Source organism: Festucalex cinctus, chromosome 3 (assembly GCF_051991245.1).
Source record: "Festucalex cinctus isolate MCC-2025b chromosome 3, RoL_Fcin_1.0, whole genome shotgun sequence".
Taxonomy (NCBI): Eukaryota; Metazoa; Chordata; class Actinopteri; order Syngnathiformes; family Syngnathidae; genus Festucalex; species Festucalex cinctus.
The window spans coordinates 6,978,030-7,004,184 of record NC_135413.1 but is presented as its reverse complement, the minus strand read 5'-3'; the positions used below and the strand labels follow the sequence as shown (position 1 = coordinate 7,004,184).

The following is a 26,155-nucleotide window of genomic DNA, read 5'->3' as shown; positions in this document are numbered from 1 at the left end:
ATCTCACTGTTGTAACAGTCACAAACAACTACTGCTAACTATGAAGATGATGCAGAAGTCATTGATCACCACACTGAATTCAGCCATGGTCTGGTCATGAATGGTTTGCACATTCAAAACAAAAGTGATGATACTTTTACTACTAGTTTTATTAACCAACAGGCACACAACACAACAAAAAAAGTGTGCATTATGGACCATAAAAGTGGTAAAAAAAAAATTTTATTTCCATCCTCAACTGGTCCGTGAAGCATTATGGGATGCCAGGGGGAGTGACGTCAGACAAGTTACGTTTTCAGTAGGGGTGGAACAAAAAAACGATTCGACCGAACCATCGTTCGTCAAGGGGAGCTAAACGACCGTATCGGTTGCGAGTGAGGCTTTATGGTTTTCATAACAATAGCAAGAGTTCTGCGCCGTGCTCTAGTTGTTTTGTTTACATTTCAGTAGCATCACCATTCAAGCTACTTCCGTGTTTCCGTGCTCGCGACACGGCGCGCGCGCGCGCAACGAGTGACAACATACAAATGGAGACAGTTAGCAGAAGCCGGTGCCGTACATCTCGGTATTTCCCATGGCTATCGAGTCCTCTCGGTGCACTTGTATGTCCCGCGCGTTCGTACTGCGCGCGAGCCAAAAAGAATAACTGCCGTGACGATCCAATGCATGGATTCAAACGACACAGGTATGTCCCACAGCCAACACACCAGCTAAGCTAAAAGCACACTGCAAGTATCTCATTTCTCAGTTTGTGGCTCCCTGTCAATGTCTACAACTAGCATGAGCAGCAGATAGGAGAACTGAGACGTGCCCGCGATTACGACAGCCCAAAAAACAAAATATAAACAGTAGTGATTCTGTGGTCATCATCGTGTCTCAGATTAAAAAAACAAAAAAAGATGTCATACATTAACCAAAAATGAAAGTGATGACAAAAGAAAAAACAATTGTTAAATACAAAAATTGTTGATTAAAAAGGGAAAAGAACTTTTGGAAATATTTTTGCATATATTAAGTGGTTAAAATGTGTTTGATAGATTTATTGTTCCATAAGGTGGCTTCATATTTCTTTTGGCTGGACGGTAGGTTTATTTCATGTCTTAAATTTATGTTTCTGAAATACTTCACAATGTGCAAATATTCTGTTTAATTGTGTTGGTGTCTGTCTAAAGGTTAAATATTTATATTTAACATTAAATTATCAACCTTTTGTTTTCCTGATCCTTATTTTGAAGAGAAAAAACAAACAAACAAAAAAAACAATTATAACTGTCAATAACTACTAATAAATATTTAAACTGATACATGTGTACACACTGGAATAGCGGAACAAACAAACAATAGAGGAATTTAGGGGATTTTCATTTTCAACCTGGATAGATTTTTATTTTTTGTTTTATAAAAAGTATTTACGTTACAAGAAGTCAAGAGGGACTGCCTATTTTGTTTTTCATAAAAAAACCTTTATTTTCATGTTAAAAATGCACTTTCAATAAAGTATTTGGAACTCCGTTTCTACTGCATTATTTTTATGTTGAGATGGTGTTATCGGCAGCTGCTGAAAGTAACTAAAAAAGTAACTTTTAATCTAACTTAGTTACTTTTAAAATCAAGTAATCAGTAACGCAATTTAGTTACTTTTAAAAACAAGTAATCAGTAAAGTAACTAAGTTACTTTTTCAAGGTAACTGTGGCAACACTGTTTGTCACTTCCTCTTCTTGCCCCCGTGCGCTGATTCGCTAGCTAACAGTTAACCACAGTGATCAAATGCCCCAACGCCGATTCAACATGTCGAATTTGCTAGACACGCACTTGAATGGGAGTTTGTTGACGTAGTGGGCAAGAAAAAGTCCGTCTTCTATCCCAATTACTGCACGGATTCTGATCAGAAAAGAGTTTAACTATTTCACAGAATAGCTGATTAGTTTTTCATAAGTCTTGTATTCCTTTAAGTACAACTAATGTGATTCACTACTAGATTCCTTACTGCCCGCGATATTGCATCTCAGTTATGTGTTTATCTTGTAAAATTAAAATCTTTTATTTATATTGGCCAGGTCACTCTTGGAAACGACATTTTTAATCTCAATGAGTTTCATACCTGGTTAAATAAAGGAATGAAAATTTATTTATTTTACATGTTTTTTGGTCAGACTTTAACCTTGACTAACTATGACTATTTTGTGAATAACATTTACACTTATACAGTATTTATTTGTACTTTCCTTTACCAAAAATGGCTAAAAGAATACTTTGGGTTCTTTTGCTTTCATTTCACATTTATATAACTGCTGTTAAAGATCAACTAACTATGACTATTTTGTGAATAACCTTTCCACTTATACAGTATTTATTTGTACTTTACCAAAGAATGACTAAAAGAATGCTTTGGGTTCTTTCACTTTCATTTCACATTTATATAACTGCTGTTAAAGATCAAGTGCGTCCATATATTCATTTACTGCATTTAGTCACTTATTATTTCTTATCACAGTGTATAAAAATGTACAACCCATTGTTTTTGATTGTGTGTTCTCCCCACCAGTTCTTGTAAATTTAGAGTGGGCAACAAAGTGCTGCAACAAAGTGCTGCATTTATAATGAAATATCTCAGCAACTAAAGTAAATTTGTCACTTAGGATAAGGAGCCCAGGTAATTCCATCCAAACAGGCCATCTGCTGTACCCGCATCCAACAGCAGAGGCTAATAACATGCATCAGATCGCACCAGCGTCAGAGGAGATAAAGGCGACACAATAAAATGAGACAATCTGCTGCTTTGACACGACGAGGCGGCGAGCTGGCCATTTCACTGCTGGGCCAGGGGCAGGAATGTGCTCTTTGAACCAGCTTTATTTAACAGCGTAGCAGCATGCGCACAGCACGCCCCGAGTCCCCGAGTTGGCCGAGGGAGCGCTCGCTTCTAGCGTGGGCACATCAGACGCGGGGCCACCGGGTCAGAGAGCTGGCATTCTCACCCCTGGCACAAGTTGCTCCCCTTGGGGGCGTAGGAGCTGACACCAGGATCATGGGGAGCACCAGACAGACAGGGGCCTACCAAACAGCTTGTGACCATAACCAACAGTGGCAGTGAACAATGAATGCAATTATTTACAAGAACACAGTCCAAGTCTCTTGTAGGCGCTCCCTATTACGCATGTTTACTCTCGCTCTCCTTTTGGGGAGCAGCAAGGAGGGGCTGTGACCCTGTCTGTACAGTTCTCAGCGGGATTTTTCATGGTGCCCAGGGCTACCCTGCTATTCATGCTCTACTGCCGTCAGTGTCCAGCTGCAGCCTTTTTTCTACCAAGCGCACATTTTGACAAAAGGTCAAGGGAGACACATCAAACCATGTTGAACTGTTCAGATGTATAAAACGGAGGGGAAATTAATGGGATTTTCCATTGGGGCCATGTTCAAACAATGATATTTGGGAATATGAAAAGACCGCCTCGCCGTCATCAGTTGCTGGTTGGTTCACAACTCAATAATTCCAAATCTAGCCTTGCTTCATTTACCAATAAAATCACTTGCACAGCCAGCAACTTACGTGTTTTCTTGGATTCAGACTTTACCTTCACAACTCATATCAATAAAGTCATTTTCATCATCTGCGTACGATCGCCAAAATAAAATCAATTCTTACAAAGCCCAACCTTGAACAATTGATCCATGCTCTTGTTTTCCCAGTCTACATTACTGCAATTCAGTTTCTAGTATAAGTCAAAAATCACTTTCTCACCTCCAGGTGGTTCAGGATGCAGCAGGAGGCTTCTCAATAATTGCAATAGACAGCAACATATCACTTCCATTTTAACATTACTGCATTGGCTCCCAGTCCGTTTTAGAATTGATTTTAAGATTTTACTGATTACCTTTAAAGCTCGTATGAGGCTAGCCCCAAGCTATTTATCCAAACTTGTAATTACTTATGAGCCAGCCCGAAGTTATCAGTAGTGAAAGCCTCCTGGTTGTTTAAAAGTCAAGGCTCATAACTAAAGGTGATAGAGCTGTTTCAGTCAGAGCGCCCCGACTTTGGAACAACCTGCCTTTGGATCTGAAACGTGCAAATTCTGTTCCCGTTTTAAGTTTCTATTTAAGACACACTTTTGTAGTTTGGCTTTTAATTGTTGTTTTCTCATCTCATTTCTTAATCATTTGGTTCTTATTTAACTTTTATTTTATTTTTTAAATCATTTTTTTTATGGACATTATTTTATTTTAGAACTTACATGTCTTGCACTGTGCCACCTCCTGTTGTCAACTGGGTTGTGCCTTTGGGTTTCCCTCCTTATGTGTTTATGTGCGTATGTATATATGTAAGGATTTATTTTGTTTTATAGTTGTTTGCATTTTATTATCTGGATTTTTTTTTATCCATTGGTTTTGCAAAGCACCTTGTAAGCACGTGTTTTTAAAGGCGCTATACAAATAAAGTATTATTATTATTATTATTATTATTTACTTGTATTCATTCATCACAGGAAAGAAAACTATTTTCTATTGATTACTAACACAGACACATGCACAGTGTATGGAGCATTTAAACATCCAAATATTGGCAAGATCATAAATAATCAGAGCAAGCAGGAGCGCTGCTAGAATATGTTGGATTTGTTCAAAAAAAAAAAAAAAAAAAAGTCTCTTTGGTGCTCTTCAGTGTAGGGATCTGCAAAGCATGTCCAAAAAGAGAAAAAACTGAACCACTCAAAGGGGGTCCAAGTGAAAGGCTTTTATTTCAACATGGTCAGTTGATTAAATATTGCCCACGCGTTTCGGCCTTGGTAGGTTGAGCGTGCCCTGACGAAAGCCGAAACGTGTAGACAATTTTTAATCAACTGGCCATGTTGAAATAAAGGCCTTTCACTTGGAACCCCTTTGATTGGCAAGATCATGTACTGTATCTGTTTAGGTTGAGGCTGTGGTTGCAATGCAATTGCTGGATCCAAGAGTTTACCTCTGGTCAGAGAGAGAGCCAGAAAAGCTGAATATAATGAATAGTGAATATTTGTGACCTCAGAAATACACAATGATGATATGATTAAATTTTACTCATATGCACCAAAGTAGCAGAACTTTCACAGCCAATGACTTGGCACTGACTGGCAACCTGTCTGTATGGAGAGTCTCTGTTTTCAAGCCACAACCGGACAACGCCTGCTCAAACACTATCATGTGAAAGCCAAAGCCTTCATAAGGACTGTGACTGCCGACACTCTTCGTCGGAGTATTGACCTTGATACGCCTTTGCTTTGTGAATTATTCTGACCTCGTGTGAATTCTTTTGATCATATAGCCTCGTCTCTTGTTTCTAGTTATCTTCGTGAGTCCTTTTGATTCATAGTTTTCTGTTGTTTCCTCAGCTTTTATGCTTGAGTGTTTGTTATTCTCGTGTTGAGCTGTTTCTGCTCCGTAGTTTGTTTCCTCAGCTTTATGCTTGAGAATTGTTATTCACGTGTTTTCTACGTCGTCTTTAGTTATCCGCTTTGTATAGCGTGTTTTGTGTTGAGTTTTTGATTATTCGCGTACACGGTTTTGTAGCCCTCGGGTATATTTTTGTTACTATCTTCCTTGCAGCTTTTGCAAGAGTTTTCTGTTAACTGTTTTTCTCCTGGCTTCGTCCAGCGCTTTTTGTTCCTACCCTTGTAAAATAAATCATTCAATTGTCCCTCTGTGTTCTGCATTTTTGGGATCCGTCCCCCGGTTCCACCGGAACCCCTAAGAGTAGTGTTGCCTCTGTAAGTGATAATGTTTAAACTGTCTTCACTTTTCCATTCTCTGGACTCATTCAACTGCCTATCCCTGGTTCAGGCTAGGCAGTTGAATGTCAAAGACATATTAAAGTTTACCTGTGGTTCTCAGAAGTAGAAATATGTATGGTTGTACAAATGCACTTTTTTGTTACACTGGCTGTATTTACACTACTGTTCGCAGCCATATGGGGTATATGCCACAGAAGAGGCGGGACTGTTTTTTTGCACAACAGTTTGTGTCCGGTTCGGTTTGCGACGTGTGGGCTGCGTCAAAAATACTTTTGCTTCCGACTTTGTGCCCCTGGGTTGCGCGTTCGCAAACCGGACTGGAAATAAACTGATGTGCAAACTCACGTCCCGCCTCTTCCGTGGCATATACCCCATTCATCGGTAAGGAGCAAAGTCACGTCGAATGCTGTCTTGGCTCAACCGACTCCTCCGAATATGTGCGGCATTTTTGGATGCAAGTCATTCTCTGAACTCTCTAGAGTCGATACTCACGGAAAGTCTGTCAATCCGTCACTGATGACACCCGTTTACTAACAGATGAGACGCAATGAGGAGCTGCAAGTAATCTCCCGCCATATGCAAGACGGAACCCTGTCTGTAAGGAGAAGGTTATCTCCTTTTCATTTAAATAAATATCTGAGTCTAGATGACTGACTTACATCATTGGGAAACAATCTGGAGTATCACTCATTAGTAACTAATGCGTGCGAGTGACAGGCTGTCAACGTGGTAACGTCACATTTGTCCCAACATGGCAACGAGCATTACAATGAACCCGCAGAATTATTTTGGCAAATACAGGACTAGACACAAAAATGGGAACACCAAATATTTATGAAACTTTAAAATATTGCACCGTTTCCTTATCAATACCACAAAATGGGGCACCAGAGGTACAGTTAAGACACCTGGGAACTGTTTTACATTGTAAAAATCAAATTATTATAAATCTATGAAATCCTTAAATCGATCCTTAAAAATGCCACAAGCACAATATATAAAATCAGCATATTTTCATATTAAAGTTTGTAAAATGTTTGATGAATTTGCATTTTTTTTTTATACTGTATTAATAGTTATGTGGGCAATCGTTTACTGTAAAGGGTCAGGGTATGACATTTAAATTTTGCTTTGCTTGCATTGGTTTTTCTCCAGGGTGCCAACTCAAACATGCATGCTAGATTAACTGAAGACTCTAAATTGTCCACAGGTGTCAATGTGGGTGTGAATGTTTGTCTATTTGCGCCCTGCAACTCGCTGGTGACCAGACCAGGGTGTGCTCCGCCTCTCGCCCCAAGACAAGCTTCAGCTCATCCCTAAACCCAATGACTCAACTCCAATAGTATTATTTAACAAATTGGTAGTAAACATAAACATAGTGACTGTTTTACGATCAGGAACTAGAAATTAGACAATAGAAAATTGCCATTAATTTGCCATAAAATCGCCATTTTAAGGAAAAATGCTATACTGGGATATAAAATTATCGAGTAAGCAAGCTATACTAAAATTATCTGTCATGTTTTTTTAGGGGTTTTTTTGTTTGTTTTTTTTGGAGGGAGGGGTTTTGTGCATCAAAAGTATTAGTGGTATTGGCACATTGGTGACTACTCAAAATTTGAGAACCCATACTGCTATCGGTCTGCAAAAAAAAGTGGTATCAAACATCCCAAGTAAACATGCTACTGAAAGCATTGCCTGCACACCTAATAAAGGGTTTATGTCAGTTTGACAGTAGAACCGATTACTTGTATGATATTATTTTCTTGCTAATATTTTGTTACAAAAACTGACTAAATCTGATGTTGATCAGCTCCCTGTGTTCGACCTTAGAGGTTCCACTGTGCCGTCTTTCACACGTGTTCACACAGGAACAAAATTGGAGAAGTCGAACAGTGAGTTGAATTCTTCTTTTTCCCTGAGGCTTGCTGCCACTTCCGGAGTGTCCAGATGACAGTGGAGTGTGGCAGAGGGTCCTTCCATAAACAACAAACAACAGTTATCTTGTTTGCCACCGTCTGTGTCAAGTGGCACACAAAGCCAAGCCCAGCATCTGAGAGGCGTCTGCTCTTCTTTCTGCATTTAGCCTTGTCTCTTTCAATGGCTTACAAAAGTGTGGATGTGTGTGCACGCCCTCGGGTGTGGGTCTGTATTCACAGCACACCACAGTGCTTCACTGTATTGTATTCTCCGGCTGGCGAGAAGAAAAAAGACAGAAACAGGAGTGCGGGGGCAAATGAGAAGGGGCTGCCAGCTCACTCGAGAACTGTAGGGAGTACCCCAGATCCGCAGCTGCCCGGGACTGGCTGACAGATTCAAGCTGGTGCCAACCATCCTCAGGCCTCAAGGAGATGGGTCAGACAAAGTGGGAGGAGAGGGTTGTAAAAAAAATAAAAAAAATAAAAATAAAAACAGAAATAAATGTCTCTCTCAGACTACATCAACAATGACATAAATATTGTTCAATAGAAAACACAACAGATGCATTTTCCTGAAACAAGCCAAGTATCAGGGTTCATGTTTTCAGAAGCACCGGAACACAATACCAGTGAACTTCCTGAGTAGCAACAAAATGCATTGGGCTGAATGCCTCTTTTTTTTTTTTTCATGGGGGCTGGCAACATAGTGGAAAACAATGTTTATCTGGGACTGTTTAATACATTATTTGTGTAGCACTCAGGAAAGCAAGTTAATTTTGCAGATAATTACAGCTTTTGTTGCATTGATAGCCAAGATAAGCTAGAGTTACAAACCATTAACTTGTGGTGCTTATTCTGGCAAGCACTATCAGTGTGTTTGAAATACACAATGTGCTGTAATCTCTACATCCACGATATAATCACAGTACGCAATCAATATATACTTTGAAATTGTGGATTTCTTTTTGTAGGAATGATTTGATCTCAAATTTAAGATCAGATACACATCAATTTACAAGTTCTCATGCTCGGTTAAAATTTAGGCAAGAGAAATACTCTCTAGAGCAGTAGACAAAGGCGATTATACAAGGCCCATACTGTTAGCAGTACTAATTGCCTGTGGAAATCCCCTCTGTGGTCTGGACACCATTGCCCTGAAAGCTGACCCAGGAATCAGCCTGGGGGTACAAAATCATGGCACCTTACACACAGCTAACTTTACTAATTGGTCCACAGAGAAGGCACTTCCTCTATGGCACATCCCAGTCATGATTCACGTCTGCATTTTCCTGTCTGACTTTTCGGACTTTTCTGACAGAATGAACAGACACATATATATATATGATGGTCCAATGGCTTGTTGCAGCGTTAACGTGGGTCATACTGGGTTCACAACCGCAGACATGCAACAGGAAGTGAATTCCACAGTGAGAGGACATTATATGAGTTGGAAGTTCAGGGATAGAAGATTTAGGGTACAATAGGCGCTTTCACACCAAAAAGCCCAGGAACTTTGAGTTCATGGTAGAGTCAGTTCCGGGTCCGAAGAACTTGTGAGCGGCCCACGAGTTTGCGTTCACACGGCATGAAAGCAGGCAGGGTAGTTTATTCAAATGAGACTGATGACGTATGTCAGGGGAGGAAAAAAAACAGCACTACCCCGCCTGTCCAGCAAGTGGCGGTACCGGTAAAACTGAATGACAAACAACCAGTGTGACGTTGAAAAACGCGACCTTTGACCCTCCATCGCCATTTGCTACGATACAAGGCATATCATCTTTTCGTTTTCCTTGTCATGTTGTACAGAGTTGTGTTTGCAGCAATTAGAACTTCACGGGAAAGGTTGATGAGAACCATTGGGACCCGCCGTATTACCACATCAAGATGAGAAATGGGCAGGACTTGCTCACTTGGAAAGACAGTCAAACCTGCAAGCACGAAGACGTGCACTGGTAAGGTTTAAACACAATTATACGAAATTTATTTCACATCGGAATTAAGCTGTAACATGTAACGGAGCTCCCCTTGCAAGGTGGAGAACACGAAAAAAAAAAAGAAGTTACAGAGTGTATTAGTGCCTTAACGTATGACTGGCGCGTTCAGTTGCACGTTTACTTGCGTGTGTCCCCGCGCGTCGGTCGTTTGTGGATATTTTGTCGTACTTTCTGCCATGAAAAGGGCAATCGCTGGAAACTGGTGTTTCCTGCCTAGTTCTCGTGCAATTCACGGCAAAATAGGGCTTGATGGCGCTGTACGCTGCGTATTTCATAATACCGTTGGACCTGGACGTATTGTTAGTCTGTCCGCATGTTTTGTTTTTTGTTTTTTTCTGTTAAACACATGATTGACCGATCCAAAGTGTTGAAATGGCTTGCTTTCTTTGACGATGCACGAATGTTAGAACAAAGGTGCCGGGATTTTGGGAAAAGTGCTGATTTTGGAAGTGTCAGATTGCCACCTCAAGCCAGTGGTTTATCATAGGGCCATAAATTGGTGCATATTCCGCTATTTTAAGGTATTCTGTCATGTAAATCACAAGGCTGTTGCACAAAAGTAATTAATGTAGATATTAACATTTATTAATTTGTTGTGTTTCTGTTTCAGATTTGCCACTTCTACCAATCTGGGTGTGTTCCGCGCAGGGAGTGGAAGAACATCAGAACCCCTGAATGGTGGGACGCTGTAATTATGTTTGCATTACTGTTTGTCAAAAATAAAAACATTAAAAAGAATTCATTGAGCATAAGTTTTTATTCGTGTGGAAAAAAACCCAGAACCACAAAAGTGATATGAAAACAAAAGCATTTATTACTTATGCATTTGGCTTATTTGTGTCCACAAGTCTGTTTTGGACTGCCAGGAAGCCCATTTGGAACTCTCCGTTGTGCCTTTGTTCAACCAGCTCATGTGCCACGTGTTGATCTTCCTTGCGCTCCTCGCTTCTGAGGTCAACTTCCTCCTTGTGCTGCTCGCGTCTGAGTTCAAGGTCCTCCTTGTGCAACTGCATTTCTTCTAAGAACATTGCACTCGTGGACTCCCCCTTCTTTTCATCAAATTGGTGCAGGTATTCCAAAAATAGGTGGTCTCGGTCCCGTGTCCGCTAACCTATAGGGATGTAAATGTACAATGAGTGACAGTAAATACTTTTGATGAGCTTCCAGTTACATGACTTTGAACTTATTGGAACTTGACAAAGGGGCAGGAAACTCTGTTCGAGTGGCGCAGTTTCTGCTTGTGGACGGACCATCCTCGCTTGTACCTTCCTAACGCATCGACTTAAACGGTTTCAACAGATTCGTGCAATGAGTAAGAGTACAGTACAATGATTTAGGTAGGGGTAAAACACGGCACTCACGTTAATGTACTTTCATTTTTCATAGTTACAGAACAGAATATGCCACACTACATTGCCAAATATGGCGGCATGCACTTGAAGCTTTTTTAGGCAATACACACTAGTAAAATTGCAGGAATGTAACTTTTTTTTTTTCCCTTTCTCAATGCACCATTATAAGTGAAATGAAAATTGTATATGTGAGTATGAGGATTTATTATTGTGTATGCCTATGAATTTCATGTACATACGTTAATGACAAATGCACGCATGTGTTAAGGTGCAATTGTTTACACAAGCAGGATTACACATTTTCTTTTAGTACATTCCAGTAAAAGAAAATGTGTAGTAAATTAATACATTCCAGTAATGTACTTTTTTTTTTTTTTTAATGAAATGAGTCAGTAGATATAAAGAATGGGTAGGACTAGACAAGTTTTTAACTTCTTTCTACTCCTTTGAACATGTAAACTATTATGAATGATTGCAATAAGTTTCTTCTTTCTTTTAAAATGTTAACTGCTACTCATTTGTTTATAATGTCTAATAAACAAACACACTGCCTTATTCAACGAAGCAAAATTAATTGTGAGTGGGGTGTTGCTTTAAAAGTTTTAAATGAAGCTTTTGAAGTTATATAAAATGAAATGAAACATACCAGGACTGTTCAGGGAGGCATCATAACGTAAAGGAGAGCACAGAGAAGGTCCAGCTGTAAGTCACAGTACATAACATTATTTTTCAGTTTCCCTAGAACTTTTTATGAGTTGGTTGTTTTTTTTTTTTGTTTTTTTTTATGAGTTGTTAGGTGATGAGGCTAACAAGTTAAAACGTTTTAGTTACGTTGAATGCAGAGCTTTGTATTAAGGAAAAAAAAAACAGAACAAAAAACGAAGTGGTTGTTTTGCTTTTAACAGTGAATAGTTTGCCTAGCTTCCACACGTCCTTTTTTTTTTTTTTTTTTTTTTTTTACTGGACATTTACCTGGACGGGAGAGCAAGGCAGAAGGCTCAGGAACAGCTCTGCTGATTCTGCTCGTAGCCGCGAATGTTCACTCACTTCATCATTTGAAGCTGTATCAACATCATGTACATCCAATGAGTAACAGTGAATAATTTCGATGAGCTTCAAGTTACATGACTTTGAACTTACTGGAAGTTGACAGAGGGGCGCAGCTTCCGCTTGTGGATGGACCATCCTCGCTTATCCCTTCCAACGCCTCGACTGGAACTGTATCAACAGAGTCATGAACTGAGTAAGGGCACAGTGCAATGATTTAGGTGAGGGTGAAACACGCCACTCACATATATCCTTCCATTTTTCATTGCCACAGAACAGAATATGCCACACTACATTGCCAAATATGGCGGCATGTACAAGCTTTTTTAGGCAGCAATACACACTGGCGTATCCAACGAAGTAAAATTAATAGTGAGTGGTGTGTTGCTTTATTAGTTTTATATGGAGCTTTTGAAGTTACATGAAAAGAAATGAAACATACCAGGACTGCTCAGGGAGACATCAGAAGGTACAGAGAAGCTCAGAGAAGGTCCCGCTGTAAGTCAGAGTACATCACAACAAAGGTCAGTTTACACTGTTAGACGGCATACCTTTTATAGCAACGGATATTTCACCGTGACCGTCAACTCCCCTGCCAGCGAAATTCTCGCGCGATTCATGGCAAAGTAGCGCTGGTATCGAGGTGAAGGTCACGGCAAAAGATCAATTTCGAGTCATTCTTCTTACGTTTTCGTTTCCCCAGAACTATATACCAGCTGTTAGGTGATGAGACTAACAAGTTAAAACTCTTTAGTCGCGTTGTACACAGAGCCTTGGCTTAAGGGGAAAAAAAAACAAACGAAGTGGTTGTTTTGCTTTTAACCGTGCATATCATGCCTGGTTTCCACACGTCCTTTGCACAAAGCTTTCCAATTTCGTCATCACTGGAAGCAAGGCTATTTCGGCATTAGCTGCCTACAATACTATTCATTTACTAGGTTAATTGATTTAGGAATGATTTCACAACATTACATAGGTTCGGAGCTGGATGCGTGCCTTTGCCAAGCTTAAGCCATGCTACGCTAACAACTTAGTGCTAGCGCGGTGTAAAAGCCACGTTAAGACCGCGCAGCGACCTAAACGAATATATAAATACAAATGTTCATGAGGCAATTCTGTCTTACCTTGGTGTGTTAGCGTGTCTGTTGTTGAGGAATCCTCGCCCACTGCCGTGTCCTCGCACATAACTTCCAGCATTGCAATTGCAGAGTCCTTTGTTTTACCGGTTGTACACCCCATCCGGTGGCCGAGAATGACGTCCAGTCTTTCGTACCATTTATTAATTTTGCGGTCATTTCCGCTTCGGCTGTTGTGGTCCTTGAGTTTTTTATAGTCCTGTTTGAGTTTCTTGAGTTTTTCCCTTACCTGCCTTTGTGTGTGGAAAATGCTAAGCTCTTCTAGCTTCGCGGTTATCAATTGATAGACTTTATCGTTTCTTGTGGCACTTTCAAATTGTCGTTGGGTCTCCTCGTCCCCGTAAATGCTCAGGAGAGCCTGCACTTCTTCGTCCGTCCACCTATCGGTTTTTTTAAATCCTTCCATTTCCAAAACGTTTGGGGGGGAAAATCGTCGCGCTCTCAGCAGTGAAAAGTAAAAAAGAAATGGCGGCTTTACCGCGAAAAACTCACCTATCCAAAACACACCTCCTCGTCCAGTCAACCAATCATGACACACTTCACAACACGCCCCCACTTGTGTAGTTCAGGGTACACCGAAATACCCTCCTCTTGCCTAGGTACTTAGGTAGTACCGTTTCGACCCCCCCAGACCCGGAACTACTTTTGTGTGTGAACGCAAACTTTGGACAAACTCCCCCGGAACATAGGGAAGTTCCTGAATAAGTTCCTGCGGTGTGAAAGCGCCTCATACAATGTGGACTCAATGAGCAGTCCAGCTTCCTGTACCTCTGACCACTAGTCTGTGGTATAAAGCTTGGCTTTCAGTGTCAAAGACCAAAATTAGGTTGGACATTTCTATAGTTAAATTTCCTTTGGACAGTGGGATTTGATTTATCACAATACAGAAGGGGGTCTGGATGAGTTTCTTTACTGCATTGATATTGATGCAGTGGCTGCACTGACAGTGCAGTCACAAGGACAACTGAGGTTCTCTCATTGCACATTTTGTTAGACACAATGGTATATATTCACTAAGAATGCGCTGCGTCCGGTAATAGCGTGAAATATTGCACCACAACTGCAGCCGCAGTCTGCGCACAGTTACCCACCTATTCACTAAGGATATTGCTCTAATCATATACCGGCGCAAACACGCCCACAAAACTGACAGCTGGGAGCAAATTTGCACCTGATTTACCACATATGGCAATGGATTTGCGCCAAGAACATGGTTGTTAGAGTAACAGTTGCAAGGAAGATGACATCAGAAAGCGAGGTTGGACCGAGAGTAAGCGTTTATAGCGCAATTAAGCTGTACAGAGCAGAGAGGACGACAACGGCGTCATTCATTCATAAAGTACAAATTATTGGTGCGATGGTTTTTTAGAAATATATTTTCAGAGGTTGGCGTGGGCGTACAGTATGCATCTGGCACGTAAAAATGATCGTAAAATGCCTCCCTGCCATTGCCGATCAGCCCGGGTTACATTATGTGTCCTAAACCAACATTGAGAAATGTCCCCTTCCCTCTCTCTCTCTCTCTCTCTCTCTCCCACTCTCTCTCCTCTCTGCGTGAACAGCCAGAGAGCGATGGTGAACCGTGCCATGCACTGATGTCATGATCCCGGGATCGAGGTTGCGTCAAGTTAATACATGCTTTCCAAAAACGTTATTTGCGTCACGCAAACTCGGTGTGGCTATTTGCGCTGGTGTTAGTGAATTAGACGCTGCATATCAATGAGTCTCATTTGCATTGGGGTGGGCATATTTTGCGTCAAATGTATGCAAATGACCTAATTTACATACGCGCAAATAACACCGGCGCACCGTGATGCAATCTGGTTGGCCGCACACTTAGTGATGAATTTCCCCATCTGCGCGTTTAGTGAATTAGGCGCTCTCGGATTGCTCCATTTTTAACGGTGCGTGCCATGCAAAGGCGACACAAACCTTTAGTGAATAGGCACCAATGAGTATGAATACGGGTGGGTGACAAAATTAAATCATGTTATGATAAGCAAGGCTGACAATCTTCATTTCTTTGAAATCAAGATGCAAAATATTTCAGTACAGTTTGACCGTCAGCTCATTTTCTGCCACTGACTGAAGGACAGCATCTGCTGCCTCTGCCTTGGGAGTGACGGGATCTATATGATGACAAATCAGTGTGATCACCTGTAGCACACATTTCGCCCCCGCCCTGCCTTGTACTTTTCACAAACAAGTGTGAGGCATAAGGCGGAAGAGGCTGAAAGCAAGTTTGTTTCCAAGAGAAAGTCATCATCCATAATTTGTAAAGTGTTTTGGCTTTGCGCCACACAAAGATTAGATGAATAATGCGAAGTGTGCAAGGTGAGCGCGAAGACATTTCAGTCAGACATGAAATGACAGCATCCCATACAGCACAATGAGCCAAATGGCGAGAGCTAAACACTCAAAAGCAGCGACAACAGCTCCTCCAAAACAGCAGACCCTCACAGAAACGTTCACCAAACTCACTCCGTATGACATTGGATTGGGAATACTAGCTGCCAAGTCACAAGTTTTTTTCAAACACCGACATTCCCTGCATGTATGCAGATTGTAGAGAAAAAAACAACAACAAACAAACGAAACAATTTTTAAAAATGTACAGTTTTTTGTAACAACAAGCGATCTCTGGTCTAGCCGGTAATTCATAATGTGATTTTTATTTATAAAAGATTCTTTTTACTTTGCTACCAGCAGCTGTTTTTTTTTTTTGTTTTTTTTTTTTTTAAACTTTGTGTTTAAGTGCTGCTTTTTTTTTTTTAAACATACCTTTATACCACCCAAGTTGTGTACACTTCAAGACATTTGCTATTGTGATTAGACTACTTAAAAACAGAAAGTTGACATTTGTTATTGTTTTACTCAGGTATATATTGCCAAACCAAAAGTGTTTTGTAATAAAGACTGTTGCCATCCACCTTCGTTGGATGCCACACTCCTCCCCCATGACGTTACCTGTGCTGCAGAACACTTGCTGGGGATTGAGCTGCTAGTTCAGCCTGCTTCCATCACGTCTCCCGACCCCCAAATCATCCTCACTGTCTCTGAGCTACATGAACAGATCTTGAGATCTGCTGTAAATGTCTCGTTGTGCTATATGTGTGATGTTTAATCAAAGCTCTTATTACGCTCCGCTCCCCTTTGGAAGCATGGCTTGAGCCTGGTCTTTTTTTCACTCTGCCTCCCGAGCATTTTTTTTTTTCATTTAAGATCTCGGTGCTGAAAAGCAAGTGCCGACAGGTCTTTCTGACCTGTCTCCCTCTATTGGTCATTGTTTTACATGTTTCTTGGATGGGTGGTGCTCTGTACGTTGTGCACATGCAATTAGATTTTACTGCATCAATTTACCTGATATTTAAATGGGCAATACTTAACATTTTACCAGGTGACAATCTATTTCTCCAAAAAGCATACAAAGGCTTACGTCGTTGGATTAGCTTAGTGTTGAAGAACTTGAGATCTCTGACCTCATTCCCAGCAAACACCTTCAGGATGAAGCATCACAGAGATCTCAATGAGCTCAAACATTACTTATTTCCTCTTGTTTCACATGAATGCATATGATATCATTCTGACACACCGGAAGCAAGCTTATGACATCAGGTCTATGTCACCAACAAGAGACATGTTGGATGAAAGAACATGGAGGCCAGTGTGAAGCATCCACATTCATAAAATCAATAATTATTGAAAAGTGACTTACATTTTAAATCTGCTCATATTTAAGATCAATCATTTGCTGATCCATTCGGCTTTGTTTATGACGTCTTTCACGTGTTGTTCAATTTCCAAGAATGAGACAGACATCCTGGTGCCTGTTTGTTCCATTGTGTGATGCCTTCTGAGAGTGGTTTGTATCAACGTCTGGGTAGCCATCTGTAATCAAGCATAAAAACAAATCGTAAGAACAGGAGCTGTAGTGTCTACCATTTAAGCTTCTCTTGTCCCCACAGTACTGTGGGCACCTGATGTCTAGTGAATGAGTGTTCCCTGTGCCAAAAGCACCCAGCCTAGCCCCCTCTGTCACTGGCAATAAGACAGCCAAGCTGACAATTATTATCTACCTCACTGCCCTTGCTAACAAGCTGACAGGATAGACAGCATCTGTCTGGCTGGGAAACACTCTTTCTGTACACAACCCAACAACACACACACACAAAAAAAAGTTTGATATAGAAATTTCAATGTTGACAAAATGCGATAAATAACCAGCGAAAAACAAGTATTGCAACACTTTGTGTGCTTTTTATGTCAGCGAAAAACAAGTATTGCAACACTTTGTGTGCTTTTTATGTGTCTTCATTTGTGTGATACAAACACAAAATATGTTCAAGTGGACCAATTGACAGCTCAAAAACAGTACACAATAGACTCTGAAATGATACAGTGACCAATGTAACACTGCACACAAAAAAATGTAGAGAATGATATACCGATACATTCAAGATAATGAATGGCTTTATCGTCATACATTACTTGAGAGTTTGATGTATACTATATATCAACCACAATACTATAGGGCTTCTATAGTAAGGTCTACTGTATAAGGCAGACCGGATGTTCTTGAAACTGTCTCACATATGTTTTGTAAGCAGAGTACAAATACCATTGTCACCTCCCCATTGTTTTGAAGAAGCCCTTGCAGAGGACTGGTCACCAACAGACAGTAGAACAATAAAGGACAATAAAAAGCTGATAATAGCTCAGCCTGTGACCCAGATGGATCTCTTCAGACAGACACCCTCCATGTCTGATTGAAATTGAAGTCTGAGAAATCCATTTCGAGAAATAGGTTGCAATTGAACAACAAGGAAGTAGAAAATAAATATTATTATGGCATATTGCAAACTAATGATTTGATGTGGTGTGGTGATGCGGACCACTACGTATCACAATCCGTACTGTGCATTGGTTTTCAAATCTGTTATTAAAGGACATAGTATGCTGTTTCTCACTGAAATATCCCAGTTGCTCTTCCAATCCAGTGGCAGTTGACACTGACAAACTATGAGTAACTCGGGAATTGGCTCATTCTCATGACAGCTAAAGTGGAAGTGATGAACATTTGGGAGTTAAAAATACTTTTCACATCTGCGCGTCTTACATAACTATCTGAATGAATTTGACATAATTTTCAAGCACATTTTAATTAGTCCATTTAGAGGTTTGGGACTGTGGCATGAAGAGGGTAATCCAGTCCTGACCTATTTTCATCTTGGTGAGAAGCAGGAAGAGGGATGTTCAAAGGCAATGTGTCTCCCAAATATGCAACACACATACATTTCAAGGGAATGAAATTGAGGCCAGGCCAATGAGAGTGGCAAGATGGCTTTGGTGGCCACTTATACTATATCCAACCATCCATCTGCGTATATAAACATTCTGGATTTGGTCACACAAACAGGGATAGATTATGGTTCACATTCAAATGAGCACTCCGGTCACGGTTCACATAAATCTATATTTGGAAGTGGGGTGGAAGATTGGGGGATTATACTTGTTATCCATATGAGAGTCAATTAAAAAAAAATAAAAAATCTGTTGCACAATGTGTTGACCTTGACCAAAGATTGATGCATTGATTGTTAGTGAAGCCTCTAAGGCTGGATTTACTTATTTCAAGGTTGAAGTCACCCAATTTGGATTTTATTCTCCCATGTGGCACAGTTCAGAATTGTTTCATGCCAGTTAGAGCAAAAAATATGTTCAGTAGCCGCTGATTGGAATTATGCTTTGGTGATATATGACCAAAACACACGGTGAGGCTGTATTTAGCCCACAGAGACGATTGGTATTTTTAAGAGGAGGCTCTAGACACACTTTTTTTAGTTGGGAATTTAAATTATCTTTTTAAGTCCGTTTATTTATGTATTTTTATTCATTTTTTTTAGTTATTTCCTTTTATTGTCTTAGTTTTCTTTTTGTTTTTTTCTTATTCTTTTTTAGCCTTTAAAGGGATACTTAACTTATTTAGCCCATTATAGCAATAAAAAGTGAATATTTTGTCTATAATTAATTTGATACTTTCATTATTTTTCACGTACAATTAGTGCCTTTAAAAACACGTTTTGCAACTTGCTGTCGACTGAAAATGACATCACAAGGGCTCAGGTAACCAATCACAGTTCAGCTTGTGAATGTCACATGACCAAACCTGAGCTGTGATTGGTTACCTGAGCCCTTGTGATGTCATTTTCAATCGACATCAAGTTGCAAAATGTGTTTTTAAAGGTACTAATTGTACATGAGAAATAATGAAAATATCAAATTTATTATAGGCAAATATTAATGGTTGACTGCCAAAAATTGCTAAAGAACAAAAGTATCTCTTTAACTGTTTTTATTGTGTTGTCTTTTAGTTTTTAGCTCCAGTGTTTCCTGGGTGCCTTTCCTCACATATTTTTTTGTGTGTGTATGGGGGGGGTCTTTTGTGTTGCATTTTAATGTATGAAAGGTGTTATATAAATAAAGTTGTTGTTTTTTTCCAAGAGAGAGCTCAGAATTGTTCATTCGGTAGTCTTACTGATTCAACATCTTATCATCATTGAATCTCTCTTATTTTTTATTTTTTTATTATTTTTTTTTATGTGTATGTGTGTGGGCGTGTGCGTGCGTGTGCACATATAAATAAAGTTTAATTGAATTATTGATTAATTGATATGTAGATAAATTATGCATTAAAAGTGATTTCTGGTGTTCATTAAAAGTGATTTCTGGTGTTCAGTATATATAATGAAATTCATATTTGATCATTTAGTATTACTGACGTGGGACCAGTCCAGGAAGAGCACCTGCTCTCAACCTCAGTCTACGGCCTCTCGAGTCTCAAGACGATTACATGATGGAGTACATGGATGAATGAATGGATGGATGGTATAGCCTCTCATACTAAAAAATGTGTTGGGAATTTTGGTGTCTTGACAAAAAAGTTTGAAAACTTGAGACGATGTCATTCATATCTTCTTCTTATGCTGTTTTGATGTTTTTCTGAATGTCGACTTTCAATACCAATGTCAATTTTAAACTTGCCAGAAAAAGAAAACATATCAAATCATCAAGCAAACTATACTTTACTATTACTTATTGATGCAACTTTTGATAACCCCTCGTGTGGCCATCAACATGCACAGCCAAAACATCAAAGCTTGGAAGGGTGCCGCATTCCCAAAGTCAAAGCGACTATTTCTCTCAGCTTGGATGAGATCCTAGATGTTCTTCACATCCATGTCAATGAGACTGTCGGGCACATTCAGCCAAACTCGCTCCTTCCTGGCTCACTTGTTCTCACAAGATCCAACACATTCATAACCACTCTTGTCTGTCCAACAAGAGGATCAAGGGCAGCACATTTTAAACAAGTGGATTCAGAAGGCGCTGCCAAATTCCGGGATTGTCTTGATTGCAGAGCATCTCGAATTGGCAGATGACACTATTGTGAGCGTATTGCAGGAATGGGCAACTATGATAATTGCAAAGCCCACTGATGTTTAGAGTACGTACTCCCCGGTAATGAGCTTTCATTTTGTTTTCTTAATGAAAAGTCTAATAATTATGAGTTGAAATATATTATCCCATGTGAGTGGCTAGTGCCTAGTGAGTGTACCTCGCCTTTCAGTCATTAACATCTTTGGTATCTCCTGGCCATTTGATGTCTTTAAGAAGACTCAAATCACAACTTAAACTGGCTATGGCACGCAAAATTCTTTGTGAAACTGGAAAAACAAAGCCATAATGAATGCATCAATACCAATGAGTTATGCTAACAGCAAAAACCTCTCGGCAAGTGTCTGATGGTGACTGTATGGATATGCATTTAATTCAAACGGACACAGGGTAGTTGCCGTTCCTATCATTAATTAGTAGAGAGGGTTAATCCAAATAGAAAAGTTGCTTCTGTATGAATTGTCCTCCACAGTGTAGGGGCATTGTGTTCAAATTAAAATTGCAAAAGTCAACCTCCAATATAGGGATGAATGTGGGATTTTTGAGGTACACTGCAAAGGGATTCATTATTGATAAATATTTAAGAAAAACTGATTTCAGTATGTTGCAAGTCTGACTGAATTGTAAAGAACAATAGTGACTAAAGTACCTGTGGATAATTCTCTGTCTCGCTTTATTTCAACCTCTTCACACACACTCATTATCTGCCCCTCTCATCGCTTCTTTTCTTCTGCTTGATGACCCCCAGCATCATCTTGAATATTCATAACTTATCTCTGATGAGCATGCTAAATGGGTGTCAAGATGATTTGGCCACATGACAGAACTGGGTTGTCTTTGATAAGCACCGACTTGAGCCGGAAAAATGGGACAAGACGGACGGCGAGAAAAGAGACGTTGACCTCACAGGGTTTGTCGGCTACATAGTTGAACCAATCAGAGCTCTGGAGGAAAACCGTTGGAGGTAGGACTGGGCAGCAATAGAGAGGTCAGTAGGGGGGCAGACCCCTGCGGTGGTCCCAGGGGTGAAAGTCATTGTCACAAAGCTTTAATGGGGCGCACAATTCCTAAACTGACCAAAACCTGTGAACGATTGAGAACCGAAAGACATTTGTGATTCAAATAGGATCTCTGGGGGCTCCACCAATCCATGAGGTATGCAGTTGGGAAAAGTTCTCAGAAGAAACAAACACTCTCCCATAGCCTCAAGGACAAGTTAAGCAGGTCCTCCTGTCCACCGCACAAATTTTGCCCACATCACATCTTCATCATATTATACACAAAACACTGGGATTTTCCTTACGTCACCCTGAAAAAAGACAGAAGGATACATGTGGTCTGGTCTAGTCAGTAAACATCAATCACACACAAAAAAAGCTACATTATATGAAGCTCACTTTGGGCCCAGCATGCAAATGCAGGAGGTAATAATTTTCAATCTTTGTTTATTTATCTTTCCATTTGTATTTTCTTGGCATAAGGCACAGAAGCCATGTCCCAGCTTGACAATAGCAATAATGCAAACCAGTTATTTCTTTGGAGTTGTTCAGTTTTCTGGCTAGCATGTTAATCAAACGCAAAACTGGCTTTTTATTGGTATACTGCACTGCTACAAATATCAATGCCTAAATAGGAACAAAAAAAAAGCCCAACCTTGTCGGTTCTAAAGGTCTAGAAACACCAATCCGACGTTGGCCAAATGTGACGCCTACCCCCTTGTGGCGTCGGCCCAAACGTCGGCACTTCGTGGAGAAAACGTCGTAAATACACACCGCACTGACCCCGACTATTACATACTAGGGGTGTTAAAAAAAAAAAAATCAATTCGGCAATATATCGCGATACTACATCATGCAATTCTCGAATCGATACAATAGGCAGCCGAATTGATTTTTTTCAGCATTCATTTTTGATGGAAAAATATTCAACAAAACGTCCAACTTTCACACCTTAAGCATGGAAGAATGTTATATTAATGGAACATTAAGCCTTAATATTTGATTTCAATGCTGTTCTAACATGAAAAAGGTTACAACCTGTTTGTTAAATACAGTGGCTTACAGTTCTAAGACTGAAGTTTCAGATCAATAAATAATACATTTTCATATAAATCTTACACTGTACATGTACAAGTTTACTGAATGGTATTTTCAAAATTAGAGTAAAAAAATCGCAAAAATCAATTTGTAAATTCATATCGGGATTAATCGAATCGAATCGTGACCTATGAATTGTGATACCGATCGAATCGTCAGGTACAAGGCAATTCACACCCCTATTACATACATTCAGTGCATGTGCGAGAAGTAAATCCCCTCCATACCATCGGCGGCAGTTATTCCTAAAGACAACCGGAAAACTCTTTACGGGGGCTTGAAATAAAAACATAAACAATGCATAACGGTTACTTTTTCTCTCACGATGTCCTCCCACATGAATGAAACGCTCCATCTTTTTGCACAGTACTGTATATAAAAGTAGATCCTACCTGTCACGTCCCCATGTAATGCCATATTTTGGCTTCCATACCTTTGTTGGCATACCCTTTATCAGTAATATCAGACAATGCCGGTCTCTCTTGAAAGAGACAGTCATCTTCCCGATCTACTGTCCAGACAGACATTGTACGTTCAAATGCGGAGGGTACAGCAGGGTGACGAACAAAATGAGCGGGGGGGGGCGAGGTCCAAGCTTTCCATCAGTACTGGTTATCCACGTTCATCACATCTCTTCACACCTCTTCTTGCTTGGTGCACTGTTTCGCTAGCTAACAGCCAATCAGTGATCAAATGCCCCGACGCCAGATGCTGATTCAACATGTCAAATTTGCTGGAAATGCCCCCCCCCCAAACATATTCCAACTCGATCCGACTTTACGACCGTAATTTATACACTCATCAGCCAGCACAGGCCGTCGGCCCAAAGCTGTCTGACTCCAGACGTTGGATTGTTGTATGTAGGGCTTAAATTCTCAAGCAAAATGTTACAAGACAAAACAACCGTTAGTATTCAATTACAGTTTGGTCCAGTTAGCTTACTTTAAATTTGTATTCCTATCCACTACTATAGCGATATTAAGTTCTCAATTTGCAGTCAACTTATTCTCTATTAACACAGTTATGCTTGAAAGTTTACATAACATTGCTTGAGGTATGTAAAACTTAGGAGCAAAACTGTAAATGTACAAAGGCTATATGTCTTTTAATTACCCCAAAAAACCATTTTAATCATCACCAAAATATACTTGCACATCTCTACTCATGTTAACTTAAACCTCTTTCAAGCACAACTTTACCTGTCAAAGCAAAACGAATCTGTAGACCATGTACACGTTGGGGTTCTGGTTTCCATTTTCTTGACCAATCACACTTCAACAACCTTTGCAATGAAGAGTGACGTGCAATCCCATCTCACAATCCATCTGAGCCACAAATATATTCTCATGTCTCAAATTGATAATTTGGCTGTAAACTAACTGGCAAACACATTCAAAGTTTTGATCTATAGTGCACTCTGGATGTCCTTTGCTATATAGCCTTGCAGCAACCTCGTCTGTTATATGGCCTCATGGTGTGGGCACACATAGACCAAGCAAGCACTCGTCTGCAAGGAAGACAGACCACCAAGCATTCGCTGCCCATCCTCTTTTACAATCTACTACTGCCATTTAGCACATATACATCACATGCGCAAGGACACCCCTACTTGACAGAAACCTCAGAGGAAATCCCAAACCTGCTGGCTAATCTTCACTAAATCTGCCCTCCCATTTGGCTTTATCTGCCTTTGTTATCAGGGCCGGTTCTGTCGAATGGTAGGGGGTCACAAGGGTAAGACTTCTTTTCCAGCATTTGCTTGCATAGAGGGGGCAGGAGAGAAGAGTTTTGCCGGCAAGGGGCCTCCCCTTGCTCAACTCTTCAACCCACCACACTGCAGCCCCCAACTCTGATATTTTTGGAAGTCTTTCTTCTTTATCCTGTCTTTTCTTCCATTTTCCCTTCCTCTAAAGCACAAATAAATGTGTGATGGATGACTGAGCAGAGGCAACACCTCCCCCATCAATCTGGAGCCACTGGTCTTTGGGGAGGAGGTGGGAGCAAGTCTCTTTGCGGGCCTCCACAAGACCCGACAGCGTGCCCCATGTCTCTCTCACACTACTACTGAAGCCACACTGACATGGCCTGATTATCAGCAGCACATGTTTGATTCCAGCGATTTAAGATGCAACTTACTGCACAAAGTCTACTGTTACCTGTCGGACAAGATCTTGGACCTCAGCAGTTACTGCATGTGTTCGTGACACAAACCCAAATGGGAAATAAGAGTTTAAAAGAAAAAACGCCAAACATAGAATAAATCAATTAACACGAAATAGAAAAGCAATTATGTGGTTTAATGTCTGCTGAACAGCAATACAATCGTATTCTCTCTCTTGCTCGTGCTCTCACTCTCTCTCTGAGCAGCAAGGAGTGAATTCCAGCATAGTGTCGTCACAGGGAGCAAAGGAAAGTAGTTTAAAAAAAGAAAAAAAAAAGAAAAAAGAAGAAGAAGCAAATCCTGGTATAAGCATCTGGATAAGTTTGTGGGTGGCTTAGTGGGTGGTGGTCTCTCTATTCTCGCTCTCTTACTCTGTATTGCTGTCTAAAAATACGTCTAGGTACAAAGAAATCAGCTGTGGCGGAACATGTTGCTTATAAATACATTTGTGTTGGAAGGGGACGTCAGATTTATGGATGTAAGCCTGAATCACACATGAAAATTCCTAACTGTGCAGTTGACCCCCTGCATACTTTAATTTATATTTTTTCCAAATATTTTTAGAAAATATGTATACTTTTTTTTTCTAGAATTAATTTTCCACCAATTTAAAGCAATAGTATCATGAATATTTATCAGCGATGAAGATGTTTTTCCTGCCTGATGCATTTTAATGGCCGTCAATTATACATGAATTTTTGTGATTCGCAGGCTGAACAGGTCCCTATCACCCACAAACTGCTGGGGTAAAGTGCATACAAGTTAAATCTATATATAAAGGATTCCATCATGAATGTCGGAAATGTAAAATGAGCCAAATGAGAAGAGCAGGTGTAGGAGAAAATGTCAATTTAAGTCAATTTGGTTGCTGTTACCTTTCGAGAATATCGAACATATCTGTAGTGGTGACGTGTGTTCCTGAATTATTGTCTTTTCTCATTCATTCATAATTGCACATCAGCCTAAGTCTGAAAAATTTGGAATTTGCAAAACATTTTTGCCAAAACTGTCAGAAGAAAAGGGCAGTTTTTTTAGTCAAGGTCTTTTTCTTGTGTACAACCACGGCATTATTTTAACACTTGTATGATAGTTCAAATGTTACTTAACCCATTAAGGCCCACAGTGCCTGCCAAAACATGCCTCTAAAACCTATGCGTGACTTTAGACTTTAGACTCACTTCCGAAAAACTGAAGTTTTCCTGGAAATTCAACAATATTGTCAATGCCGACAA

The 26,155-nt window shown here is 40.1% G+C and overlaps 1 protein-coding gene and 1 long non-coding RNA gene across 2 annotated transcripts in view; both read right to left on the bottom strand.

Moving 5' to 3' along the window:
• Positions 1 to 26,155, bottom strand: part of LOC144015530 (uncharacterized) — a 118,324-nt gene that overhangs the window by 7,383 nt on the left and 84,786 nt on the right. Inside the window, exon 2 of the long non-coding RNA XR_013282747.1 lies at positions 16,927 to 17,099. This is a non-coding gene — a long non-coding RNA (uncharacterized LOC144015530). The remainder of the gene's footprint in view (positions 1 to 16,926; positions 17,100 to 26,155) is intronic.
• Positions 10,415 to 13,932, bottom strand: LOC144015520 (uncharacterized). The gene is made up of 6 exons (XM_077515575.1): positions 13,200 to 13,932; positions 12,518 to 12,571; positions 12,169 to 12,246; positions 12,001 to 12,089; positions 11,675 to 11,728; positions 10,415 to 10,787 (listed from the first exon to the last, which is right to left on the bottom strand). The coding sequence occupies exons 1-5, from the start codon at positions 13,615 to 13,617 to the stop codon at positions 11,684 to 11,686; spliced, it is 684 nt and encodes a 227-aa protein (XP_077371701.1). The 5' UTR covers positions 13,618 to 13,932; the 3' UTR covers positions 10,415 to 10,787; positions 11,675 to 11,683.

Coding starts and splice junctions, on each gene's coding strand:
- LOC144015520 (XM_077515575.1), bottom strand. CDS start 13,617: ATGGAAGGATTTAAAAAAACCGATAGGTGGACGGACGAAGAAGTGCAG. Junction 12,572..13,199: donor AGACACGCTAACACACCAAG/GTAAGACAGAAT, acceptor TCTGACTTACAG/CGGGACCTTCTCTGAGCTTC. Junction 12,090..12,168: donor CGCCCCTCTGTCAACTTCCA/GTAAGTTCAAAG, acceptor ATGTTGATACAG/CTTCAAATGATGAAGTGAGT.